At 44.4% G+C, this 12,570-nt stretch overlaps 1 protein-coding gene across 1 annotated transcript in view; it reads right to left on the bottom strand.

The window, feature by feature from the left end:
* Window positions 1-278: 278 nt before the first annotated feature.
* The window catches only part of LOC113450366 (uncharacterized), a 41,604-nt gene continuing 29,312 nt past the window's right edge, over window positions 279-12,570 (bottom strand). The window contains 8 exon segments of the mRNA XM_087919201.1: window positions 279-1,466; window positions 1,468-2,474; window positions 3,768-3,897; window positions 5,580-5,647; window positions 5,765-5,879; window positions 6,642-7,259; window positions 7,622-7,831; window positions 11,065-12,316. Of these exon segments, the coding sequence (XP_087775327.1) occupies window positions 1,281-1,466; window positions 1,468-2,474; window positions 3,768-3,897; window positions 5,580-5,647; window positions 5,765-5,879; window positions 6,642-7,259; window positions 7,622-7,831; window positions 11,065-12,316 (3,586 nt within the window). The 3' untranslated portion in view covers window positions 279-1,280.

Raw genomic sequence — 12,570 nt, 5'->3', positions numbered from 1 at the left:
CTGAAGAACATTCAAATTGTTATTTGTAATTTAAAGCAAGGATCTAATCTGGTTGCCATCCACACAAAGGACATTTTAGATGTGGATTATTGTTTGTCTGTTTTTCATAAAAAGTCCATTTGCATCTGGGAACATTAAAGGTCTTTGTGGAATAGCTTAAAAAAGGCAGTGGCTTTACAAAGTGAAAATCGTGACTATTTGTTCAAACAAATTCAGGATGAAAAAAAATATTTCAGCAAGAAAATGGATGGAGCATTTTTAAATAAGTGGAAATTGAAAACTTTCAATTTGGCATTTTATTGTAAACAGACAATCGGATGACATGAATCATTTTTATGGCCCAACCCAAAATTCACCTAATTTTAGAAAAAATCTATTGATAACATTTTGGGGTTCCAACTTGATCAGATGGGAGTTGCTGGAGAGAGATTTTAATTCACTTCTAGCTCCACTAGGGAATCGGAAGATGATTTTTCTTTTCTTTTTAAAGACACACACACACACACACACACACACACACGACAAAAACATTCTCTTTCTGTCCATCCAGGAATTGATGGAGCCCTGGTGCCTGAAGTCCTAAGCCCGGTACAAGTCCTCTGCAGCTGGCACACCTATCCGCACTTTTGCTGAAGCAGGAGATCCTATACCATTTCAGGATCTACTGATATCCCTACAGGATCTCTTTCATAAAAGTGACTATCCAGTATCTTCTTAATAATGTCCACTGATGAAGCAACCACAATGTCCGAAGGAAAGCTGTTCCACTGCTTAATTGTCTTCATTTTAAGGAAGATTCTCCTTAAAGATTAAAGGTTGCTTCTCTCCTTGATTATTTTACATGCATTGTGCCTTCTTCTGCCCTCTGGTGCTTTGGAATATAAATTGCCCCCCTCCTCTTTGTGGCAGCCTCTCAAGTATTAGAATACTGCTATCATGTCAATCATAGTCCTTATCTGTAGACTAGCCATGCCCAAATCCTGAAACGGTTCTTTGTATGTTTTAGCCTTCAGGCCTTTAATCATTTAGCTGCTCTTCTTTGCACTTTCACCAAAGTCTAAAAATCTTTTTTTGTTTTTTTCATTTTGTTGGATTCAACCTTGACTCATTTGGATCAGAAAGGCACAATAGGCATACACATACAAATCTAGAGATATGGTGGGTCACCGGTTAGAACGCAGTACTACAGCCAGGAGTTTGATCCTGACTGGCTCATGATTGGGGCAGTCTTTAATCCTAATGAGGTCACTAAAATGAGGACCGAGAAGTGGTATATAAGTCTAAGTGGAATTACTATTTCTATATAGTTTCTGCTGAGCATGGATCCTTGTATAAGAAATAAGATGACCATTCTGAGCAAAACTCTTTCCACATTCCATGCATTTGAATAGCTCCTCCCCTTTGTGGCTTCTTTTATGGAAAATAAGAGTGGATCTGTTTGTGGCTTCTAAGGCCACTGCTCTGAGCAAAGGTCTTTCCACACTCCATGCATTTAAAAGGTTTCTCTCCTGTGTGGATCTTTTTGTGCTTTTTAAGAACACTGTCGTAAGCAAAGGTCTTTCCACACTCCATGCATTTAAATGGTTTCTCTCCTGTGTGGATCTTTTTGTGCTTTTTAAGAACACTGTCGTAAGCAAAGGTCTTTCCACACTCCATGCATTTAAAGGGTTTTTCTCCTGTGTGGATCATTCTGTGGCTTCTAAGTCCAGTGCGATCAGTAAATGTCTTTCCACACTCCATGCATTTATATGGCTTCTCCCCTGTGTGGATCATCTTATGGTAAATAAGTGTAGAGCTATGAGTAAATGTCTTCCCACACTCCATGCATTTAAATGGTTTCTCTCCTGTGTGGATCTTTTTGTGCCTTTCAAGATCACTGTTCCGAGCAAAGGTCTTTCCACACTGCATGCATTTATATGGCTTCTCCCCTGTGTGGATCCTTTTATGCACAGTAAGTGTATTGCTATGAGCAAAGGTTTTTCCACACACTAGGCATTCATATGGTTTCTCCCCTGTGTGGATCCTTTTATGGACAGAAAGGTGCCCGTTTGTTCTAAAACATTTTCCACATTCCAAACATTTATAAGGTTTCTCTTTTGTTTCAATCACTTTTTGGGATGTAAGGATGTTACTCCCAAGAGAAAGAATGAATGTCCCATTGTAATTTTGTCCATTGTGTCTTCTTATAGCATCTTCTCCTTTGTTTTGGGTTAAATAGTGTTCATTTACTTGTACTTTAGCTTTGATTAGCTTCACACTTTTTCCAGTATATTTTTTCCCTATTTTCTCTTCTTGGGCAAGAAAGTCTTGCACTGAAGCATTACTGGAAGGTGAACTTTTCTGGTTGCAATTCTTTGACTGGTTTCTCTCATGGCTTTCAAATTCCATTCGCATTCCAAACTTCTCTGTTGCATCTTTAACATTGATCACTTGGAACAGTTCACAGGAATCTTGATTCTCCTGCCCATTATTACCTTCAAAGCAAAACAGAAATGAAAATGATGACAAAGTTAGAGAAAAGGATCAAAGTGTAGAAGTCAAGTGAATTTCCTTCTGAATTTCTATGAAATTCCATTAGGTTGTATGTTTGTATGTCTACAGTGCTGTGATATAGACATGATGATTTCTATATTGATGAGTCATAAAAGCTTTGAAAATATCTAGAAAATATCTCTTTCCTTACAGTTATCTCTATATATGCAAATCTCACTCAGTTTTGAGTCAAAGAGTAATCAGGAGAAACATCCAAGGAGAATTAGGAGAAAACTTAAGATTTATTGGGGTGGCTTAATTTCAGCAGAGACTTGTGAGAAATGAAGCAATTTTGAAACAAGCTCCTTCTTTCCAGGTGTAACTTGGAGCAGCTGCTCTACAGCATCTGGGGGTCGGGCGGGAAAAGGCATCAGCCTTTTCTCCATCCCAGCAGTGAGATTTTGGAGATAAATCCCTTGCTTAAAGCCTCCCATTGACTTGTTAAACATTCTTCATGCTGAGCCTGGAAAGGTTGGGATGCTTCAAGAATGGCTTCAAGAATCACTGCCCCAAAGTCCCATCAGCTTGCAAGGGCTCCTTGGCTGGATCTGGTACAGGCATCTGTACACAGAGAACGGAGGCCTGAAGTCCTTTAGTATGAGATCACAGAAGACCAGTAGTGCAAGATCTCAGGCTACTAATCTTACTTGATCTTGCACTGCAGTACTTTAGGCCTGTGTTCTTTTAAGAACTGAGGACTGCATGAGATCCAGAACAAAAGTCTTTGAAAATGAAAAGAGGACTGCATCTGAAGTACTTGGGGGAGGGCTGGTTGTAGCTTGGAATGGTCGCTAAGTAAACTTCTGTAACTTGGGGATTACCTGTACCCTAGTATGCTCTGAGACACACTGCATGAGGCCCTTTTTTAAAAAATTACATTGGGTGAATGCTCTTCCATGGGCTGTGTGTGAAAGTTCTGTTCTCACACAATTTGGGGAGTTTTCAGAGGACAAATGACAACACACACCCTTCACACGACCTCCAGAGGACACATAAAAACACACCTCATTCTTTTCAACCTCCACAGATAAATTCAAATAGAAATGGAAAATTACAGATAAGAAATAACACAGAAAGCATTTCAGCAAAGAAACATTGACTCTTTCCTTCCTTGGAGCATCAGAAGGCCAGATCTTTTCCTTCTCCCTCCCAAGAAACAATATCTGATTAGTGGTTTTTAAATAAAAAAACTAACTAAAATCTCTTTTCTTGATTGGGGACTAGAAAACTCTTACCCAGAGAGACCACGTTCCTATGGTTTTCAAGCATGACTTCCGAATGCAGCGCTTTCTGGTCAGGATTCAGTTGAGACCATTCCTCCTCAGAGAAATACACAGCTACCTCCTCGAAGGACACAAGACCCTCCTGGACATGGAAAAAAGAAGAGAACAGGAGGATTTGAGAGATCTGTTCATCTTCATCATTAATTTAGATGATAGAGGGGAACCCATCAAATTTGCAGAGAAGACCAGATTGACAGGAATACCAACACTCCAGGAAGATAACCTCCAGATATAAAAGGATTGACACATTGGATCCCATCTAACAAAATGAAATGAACAATCAGAAATGTAGGGTTCTACATTTAGGAAAGAAAAACCAAATATACTGGCAAAGATGATACCTGTCTCAAGAGTAGTAAGTGCAACAGGGATCTTGGAGTCCTAGTGGACAACCGCTTAAACATGAGTCACCACTATGCTTCAGTTGCCCCCCCCCAAAAAAATACCTTCAATAGAACCATAGGCTGCATTAAGAGGGATAGAATCAAGATGATATAAAGTGTTAGTACCACTTTATAATGCCTTGGTAAGACCACACTTGGAATATTGCATGCAGTTTTGGTTGCCAGATGTAAAAAAGGTCTTGGGACTCTAGAAAGAGTGTAGAGAAGAGCAACAACAATTATTAGTGGACTGGAAGTTAAAACATATAAACAACGATTGCTGGAATTTGGCATGTCTAGTTTCATGAAAAGAAGGACTAGGGGAGACATGATAGTTGTGTTCCAAGAAGCAATGGATGGAATTCAAGGAGAGAATTCAAGGAGAGAACCAACCTACAAATAGAGAAATTTCCTGACAGTGAGAACAATTAATTAGTGGAATGACTTCCCTCCAGAAATTGTGGTTGCTCCAACACTGGAGGTGTTTATGAAGAAATTGGATAGCCATTTATCTGAAATGTTATAGGGCTTTCTGTCTGAGCAGGGGGTTGGACTAGAACACCTCCAAGATCCCTATCAACTTTGTTATTCTATTCTATTGTTCCCAAATTCCCAAAGCAGAGATATGTTAAATGGCTGTGGGTTATACAAGTCCTATTCTTAGGTGAGAAAATGGGCAAATCTGAAAACTGCTTTTACTGAAGAAATATTTGGGGAATTTTTAACAAGTTCATTGATTCTGAAAAATCTTCAGTGCCTTTCAGTAAAGTAACCCCACTTCTGGATCAACCGATCTATCGCTCTGTCTATCATTGATTGATCTACTAGTCTGAGCCATTGGCTGAAAGGAAGAAAGCAAAGAGGAAAAAATTCCCTGGGAAAGTCATTTCTCAGCCTTTGCAAAACAGGAATGTTTCATCTCCTAATCGAGGTGCAAAGCAGAGGATTGGAAATTATTTTCCAGCCCAAAGTACCATGACTACATGCTCAACATGGTCACTCTCTTTGGATTTTAATAATATGCTTTATTTTTTAATATGATTTGCTGATTTTTGAACTACAGGTTATAAATAAGTCAAAGAATTACCAAAAAAAGGGGGGGGTCTCTCTAGCAGTTCCTGCCACTATGATATGTTTATTTCTTGAAGGACCTTTAAAAATTGCTTCTTGTAAACTCCAAGTTGGAGGAGAACCTAGCAGAACAAGATAACCAGAGGAAGCTATGCTGGCTGACAGCAACTTGAACCTGCTATTCTGCTTTCCATCTTGTGAAAGAACAGAAAAATAATCCAAGCCAAAGAAAGAGGGGAAATAGAAAGAGAGAGACCACTTCACTTCCTGAAGGGAGAATAGAAATCTAATAAACTTTTCCTTTTCTTACTTGATTTGGAGGTTCAACTGCTGTTTGATCTCCATCATAAAAATCAGAAAGCTTCATTCTTTGTTTCTCTGTAAGGAATAAATAAATTTCCAAATGCATAATTAACAAAATAGAAGGAGGTATTCTATAGGAAAGAAGAGAGAGCGAAGGGAAGACAGATGGGGAATCGGAGGATCTTCCATTACCTCCTGAGGTGTCCTGACTTTGATCTTCCCAAGGGATCCTCCTGAAAAATAGCTCCTGAGAGGGATTTGATGGGTTCTTCTTTCCCTCAGGATCTCTGATCTCCACAGTGCAGCACTTCAAATAGGAGGAAGGAAGAAGCAGAATTAAAATATGTCCCAAGATATTGGGACGTATATCGACAGTAAAAATGAATATTTTGCCAAAACCGTTGTTCCTGTTTCAGACAGTACCAGTCAAGTTGGAAAAGAACTTTTTTGTAGAATTAAATTCTATATTTGGATAAGTTATGGAAATGATAAAAGATGTGCATTTAATTATAAACTATATAGAGAAATTAAAACATTAAAAGAACAAAGGAATTATTGTAACAAGGCAGATCACATCAACGATAAAGAAAAAAAAATTAACCATTGCTCAATATACGCTGTAAAATGTATCTATGTATATGTATGTATGTGTATGTATGTATGTATATGTATACATACATACATACATACATATATACATACACACACACACACACATACACATATATATATATATATATATATATATATATATATATATATATATATATATATATATATATATATATATGATTTGTCTGTTTTAAATGTATGTCAAATAATTTTTCTTTCTAGAATAAATAAATAAGTAAGTAAGTAAGTCACAAGACATAAAGTGGATTCTCGTATTTGGAACACAACCTCAAAGCCTCCAATATCCATCTGTGTGGCTGAGTGAGAAAATAGTGGAACAATGTCCTACAAGAATTGGAGGATTGCCACATATTATGAACAGGAGAAGTTTGGGAAGGAGGGGTGAAGAGTTCAAGCACTCTATTTATTCCCTTCCAAACTCCCTAAAATCTCCCACCTGCCACTGGAGAGGCTCCTTCTGCTCCTCCGCCTGGCTCAGGAGGAAGCCTTCCGCCAGGGCCACTGCCTGGGAGCTGCTCTCTGCTCCACATTCCCGCACCCAGTCCTCCATCTCTGGGGGCAGGAGAGCCAGGAGCCGCTCCAGAACCACCAGGTCCAGCATCTGGGCTTTGCTGTGCTTTCCTGGGCTCAGCCATCGCCTGCACAAGTCATGGAGTCGGCTGCAAAGTCCTCGGGGACCTTCAGCCTCCTGGTATCGGATGAAGGACCAGGGCAGAACTTCTGAAGGGAGGATGGTTCCCTCCTGCAGGACCTTCTGCCTGGTTCTGGTCCAGCTCTCCCCACAGCTGCCAGGCTGAAGAACCGCAGGGCCTTTTCCGCTCCCCTCCTTGGCCAAATGGGGTGTCCGCATCCTTCCTCTCTCCGGCACAGAAGCTCCAAAGGGCTCCAGGGACTCTGGAGGTCTCCAGGGGCCTCTTCCTTCACAGGACCATTTCTGGGGCCGCAGGACAGATCCCTGCTGGTCCTTCCGCTCCCTTCCTTCCTTCCTTCTTTCCTTCCCCTGCAGAGGAAATCCTGTCTTGCAAAGGCTGCCAAGGGCTCCGAGGTTCTGGATCTGGGAGGAAGAGAAACACTGACGCCCAGGATCAGAAAGGGGGATTCAGTCCCTGGACCCCCCTCCCCCAACCTGCCCACAGCCCCAAGCGGCTCTTCCCAGTGCAGGGCCCATCCCATCCCACAGCAGGGCCGGGAAGGAGGCAGCTGGAGAGGCCGCCTCCCCCCCGCTTCTCTCCCCTCCGCAGACAGGATGTGGCTCCCAGGAGCCCGGTGCGAATCCTGCTGCCTCCTCTTCCTCGCCAGGCTTCTCTTCTCTCCTGCTGAGCCTCCACCAGGCCTGCCCTTCCACCCTTCGCATGGAGAGGGCGGCTGGCGCGCATGGGACTTTGGAAGAGCCCCCCACCCCACCCCACCGCTCACCCGGGACACGTCTGGATGCTCTCCAGCCAGACCCTCCTGCAGCCACTCCGCCTCCTGTGGCGGACCAGGGTTTGAAGAGAGCGATTGCGGCGTCCTAGAGAGGCAAGGCTCAGTGATGTCACTTCCTCTGGAATGCCAGCCATGACGTTCGCCTCCAGTGGCCCAAGAGGGAAGCACCTGGTGTTCCCTTCCCTTGGCCGAGGTTGCCCTCTGGTGGAATTTGGGCGGGAAAGAGGAACGCATCTCAACATCTTTTTTATAGTGTGGTGACCATAACTGGATGCAAAACTCTAGGTGTGGTCTGACTAAGGCTTTATAGAGTGGCATTAGGACCTCACTATTGCGTGGTCACTCTCCCCCAAAGTTCCTGTAACTTCAACCCCATCTATCATTTCATCTCCATTCGTGAGAATTCAATCCAGCATGGTTGACCCTCTAGTTCCCTTCTCTGCTTTGGGGGAGACAAAATTTGTCTGCTAGGAATGTCAGGAATCTGTTTCATCTTCAATTAGCTGCACAGCTTGTCTTCCAGTTGATGTTACTGTGTTACTCACATAAGGCTGGGCCTCATTTTTTTTGACCCCCCCAAAACGGCTAGGCAGTCTTTTCGGGGGGTGACTTAATTCCCCCCCTTGCATCCTTGGGTAGGCGGGCGGCGACAGCTTGGATGTTCGGGAGACCTTCCGCCACCGTTGCTTTCCCTTCTCCCTTGCTACTGCGGTGTTAGAGCAACGCCACAGCATTTGGCGCAGCCACATATGGCCAGTCAGGGCTCCTCCCTGCAACCGGAGCCCCAAGGAGACACTTGGCTTCAGGAGCTCCTGTCGCACAATAGTAATGGGGACTTTACCGTGTTTCTCCAACAATACGGCCTCCACCAATAGGAAGCCCCAGCATGATTTATTGGCATAAAATAAAATTAAGCCCCTCCCCCCAAATTAAGACCTATATTAAAACATGAGAAATGGGGGGGAATGGTGGGGGGGGGAGGGGTGGCTTGCCGTTAGGAAGTACTTTGTTGCATGCCCAGAAATGATGCTGCCTGCATTGGTAGGGCACTTCATATCGGGAGACCTTCCACCACCGTTGCTTTCCCTTCTCCTTTGCTGCCGCGGCGTTAGAACAATGCCACAGCGTTTGGCACAGCCACATGTGGCCAGTCAGGGCTCCTCCCTGCAACTGGAGCCCTGAGGAGACACTTGGCTTCCAGCACTCCTGTCGACGCCTTCTCTTTGCCTTCGAAGGTAAAGCGAATTATTTTAAAAACCTCCGCTCATCACACCAGGGCTGCACCGGAGTAGTGCAGACTGGGCAGAGCCGGGAAAGCGAGTCGCGGGTGATTCCTGGCTCTGCCCAGCCCACACGGCTTGGCGCGGCCCTGGCGGGATGAGTGGAGGGCCTGGCGGGGAGGCGCTCACTGCCTTGGTGAGAGCTCTGCTGCCGGAAGGAGGGCCCGCCTGCCTGGCACAGCTGACAGGCGGGCCCTCCTTCCCGTGCAGGCTGGGCAGAGCCAGGAATCACCCGTGGCTCGCTTTCCTGGCTCTGCCCAGCCTGCATGGCTCCGGCACGGCCCTGGTGGGGTGAGCAGAGGTTTTTAAAATAATTCGCTTTACCTTCGAAGGCAAAGGGAAGGCGGCGACAGGAGTGCCTGAAGCCAAGTGTCTCCTCAGGGCTCCAGTTGCAGGGAGGAGCCCTGACTGGCCGCATGTGGCTGCACCAAACGCCATGGCAGCAAAGGAGAAGGGAAAGCAACGGTGGTGGAAGGTCTCCTGATATGAAGTGCCCTACCAATGCAGGCAGCACCATATCCGGGCATGCAACAAAGTACTTCCTACCGGCAAGCCCTCCCCACCATTTCCCCCATTTCGCATGTTTTAATTTAGGCTGTAATTTGGGGGGAGGGGCTTAATTTTATTTTATGCCAATAAATCATGCTGGGGCTTCCTATTCGTGGAGGCCGTATTGTTGGAGAAACACGGTAAAATCCCCCATTACTATTGTGCTAGGCTTCTTATATACCTCAGTTAACCAACTAGCAAAAAGTCCATCTATTTCGTTTGTTTGGTAGGTTGGCCTGTAGCATATACCTCTGGTGCCATGTCATTCTTTGTTCCTTTTATATTGCTTTCAAGGAGATGTTCATCCTTGTTTGAAGCTGTATATTCCACTCATGGGCTTTATCCCACCAATGGCAGTAATGTTACACTTGCTCTCGTGTATTAGGGCAGTGGTGGCTAACCTTTTTGGGCTCCTGTGCCAAAAATTGTGTGCGCACTTGCACGCTCATGTGCTAGCACCCAGAAGGCAATGAGCCCTCCCTGCTACCCCCTACAAATGCATACGCAACCCCCACCCACCTACGCACTCCCCCCCACCCCCTTACTTGCAGTGTGCCTCACAGCTGATTTTTGGCCAGTTTGAGGCCTTTTTCGGCTTCCCAGAAGCTTCAGGAAGGCTTCTGCAGGCTTTTCAGGTCAAAAACTAGGCCCATTTAGTCACTTCCGGTATTTCCAGAAAAACAGCAAGTGACAAAACGGGCCTAGTTTTGGGCCTGAAAAACCTGGAAAGCCTTCCTCAAACCTCTGCGAGGCTGAAAAAGGCCTCAAACTGGCCAAAAATTAGCTGTGAGGCGTGTGCACGTGCAATGAGATAAGTTTGTCTGTAGCTTCCATGCTGGGACAAATGGCTCTCCATGCCACCTGCGGCACGCATGCCATAGGTTCGCCATCATGGAGCTAGACTATCCTGGGGTCATCAGCTCACCAACATCTGACAAGAAAAGTCAATGGGGGAAGCTGGATTCACTTAAAAAACACATTTCACTCAGTAACTGCAGTGACTTGTTTAACAACCGTGGCAAAAAAAATTGTAAAATTGGGCACATTTAAAAACTGCCTTGCTTAGCAATGGAAATTTGTATTCTAACTGTGGTCATAAATTGAGGATTACTTGAATTCTGTATGTTAGTGTCAAAACATCTGAGTCTGTGAATACCATAAACTCAAAGCATAAACTAAATCACTATTTTTTTTTTGGGGGGTTGCAACGGTGTGTTAACACATTAACATGGCAAAAGCCCATTGAAAGCCAATTCATCTTATATAAACTGCCTACCCCTATTGTTAGAAATCTTCCCCCAGCAAATTCATTCTCTCTTGTGGGTATAGGATTCAGGTTTTGGAAAAATCAGGTCTAAGGCAGCCAGGATTCGTAACTCAGATAAAAAATTTTTTTAGTTCATACCAAGAAGACAACGTATGCATAAAAAGAACCAGGTACAGCTAGTCTAGGGAGTCCCACTAGAGTGGATATTTGCATGGGAAGTAAGCTGCCTGCTTCACTGAAGTTCTCCCTGAAGTCTACACATTTATAAGGGTTTTTCTCCTGTCTGAATATTCTATGTGAAGCAAGGGTGCTGCTCTTGCCAGATGTCCGTTCATTCATACGGCTTCTTCCCCCGTGTGGATCCTTTTATGGGAAGTGAGTTCATTGCTCCTCTTGAAGGTATTCCCACATTCTCTGCATTGGTAGGGTTTCTCTCCTGTATGGATGGTTTTATGGGAAATGAGGTGGCTGCTTTGACGGAAGCTTTTCCCGCACTCTGCACATTTAAACGGCTTTTCCCCTGTGTGGATTCTCTTATGGCAGGTAAGCTGGCTGTTCCATCTGAAGTTCTTTCCACATTTCATACATTTATATGGTCTCTTGCCTAAGTGAATCGTTTTATGGGAAGTAAGTTCACTACTTTCCCCGAAACTTTCCCCACTCTCTACGCATTGATATGGATTCTCACCAGAGTGAATCCTTTTGTGGGAAGTAAGCTGAGTACTCCAAGAGAAGCATTTTCCACACTCTGTACATATGTATGGTCTCTCCCTCGGGTGGATATTCCTATGGGACGTGAGCTCAGTGCTGCTCCTGAAGGCCTTTCCACATTCCAGGCATTTGTGTAAATCTTCTAGTGCGTGGATCCGTTTATGGGAAGAAAGCTCACGGCTGCCTCTAAAGCTCTTCCCACACTCTATGCATTTGTATGGCTTCTCTCCCGTGTGGATCGTTTTATGGGAAGCGAGCTGATAGCTCCAGAAGAAGTTCTTCCCACACTCCATACATTTGTATGGTTTTTCTCCCGAGTGGAGTCTTTTATGGTAAGCAAGCTGGCTGTTTCTCCTGAAGGTCCTCCCACATTCTGTGCATTTATAAGGTTTTTCTCCTGTGTGGACCCTCCTGTGGGAGGTCAGCTCACTGCTTCCTCTGAAACCCCTCCCACACTCCACGCATTTATAAGGCCTCTCCCCGGTGTGGATCCTCCTGTGGGAAGTCAGTTCGCTGCTCCTCCTGAAGCTCTTCCCACACTCCGGGCATTGATAGGGTTTCTCTCCTGTGTGGATCATTTTGTGGGAAGTAAGCTGATAGCTCCAGAGGAAGTTCTTTCCACACTCCATGCATTTGTACGGTTTTTCTCCCGCATGGAGTCTTTTATGGTAAGCCAGCTGACTATTCCTCCTAAAGTTCCTCCCACACTCGGAACACTTAAAAAGTTTTTCCCCTGTGTGGATCCTTTTATGGTAAGTCAGGTCATTGTTCCAGCTGAAACTCTTCCCACACTCCAGGCACTTATAGGGTTTCTCCCCTGTGTGGATCCTCCTGTGGGAAGTAACCTGGCTGCTGCTCCTGAAGTTCTTCCCGCACTCTCTGCATTTGTAGGGTTTCTCCCCCATGTTGATTCTATCACGTAACGAAAGAATGAAGGTCCAGCTGTAACTTTTTTCATCTTCCCTGTTCTGATGAGCTTCTTCTTTAGTGTGGGTTCGATCATGTTCATTTAAATCTGATTTTTCTCTGAATGTTTTCGCACTTTTCCCAAAACACCTTGTCCTTTTTCCTTTGGAAAGGTGCAGGGCTGCTCTGTCTTGAATTTCATCACATTGAAGAGCAGAAAACTTTCT

The sequence above is a fragment of the Pseudonaja textilis genome, unplaced genomic scaffold, assembly GCF_049901715.1.
Source record: "Pseudonaja textilis isolate UNSWEBS1 unplaced genomic scaffold, rPseTex1.2 PTEXSCF50, whole genome shotgun sequence".
NCBI lineage: Eukaryota > Metazoa > Chordata > Lepidosauria > Squamata > Elapidae > Pseudonaja > Pseudonaja textilis.
Note: the sequence above shows the minus strand (reverse complement) of the source record. Positions and strands in the feature narration are given on the sequence as shown.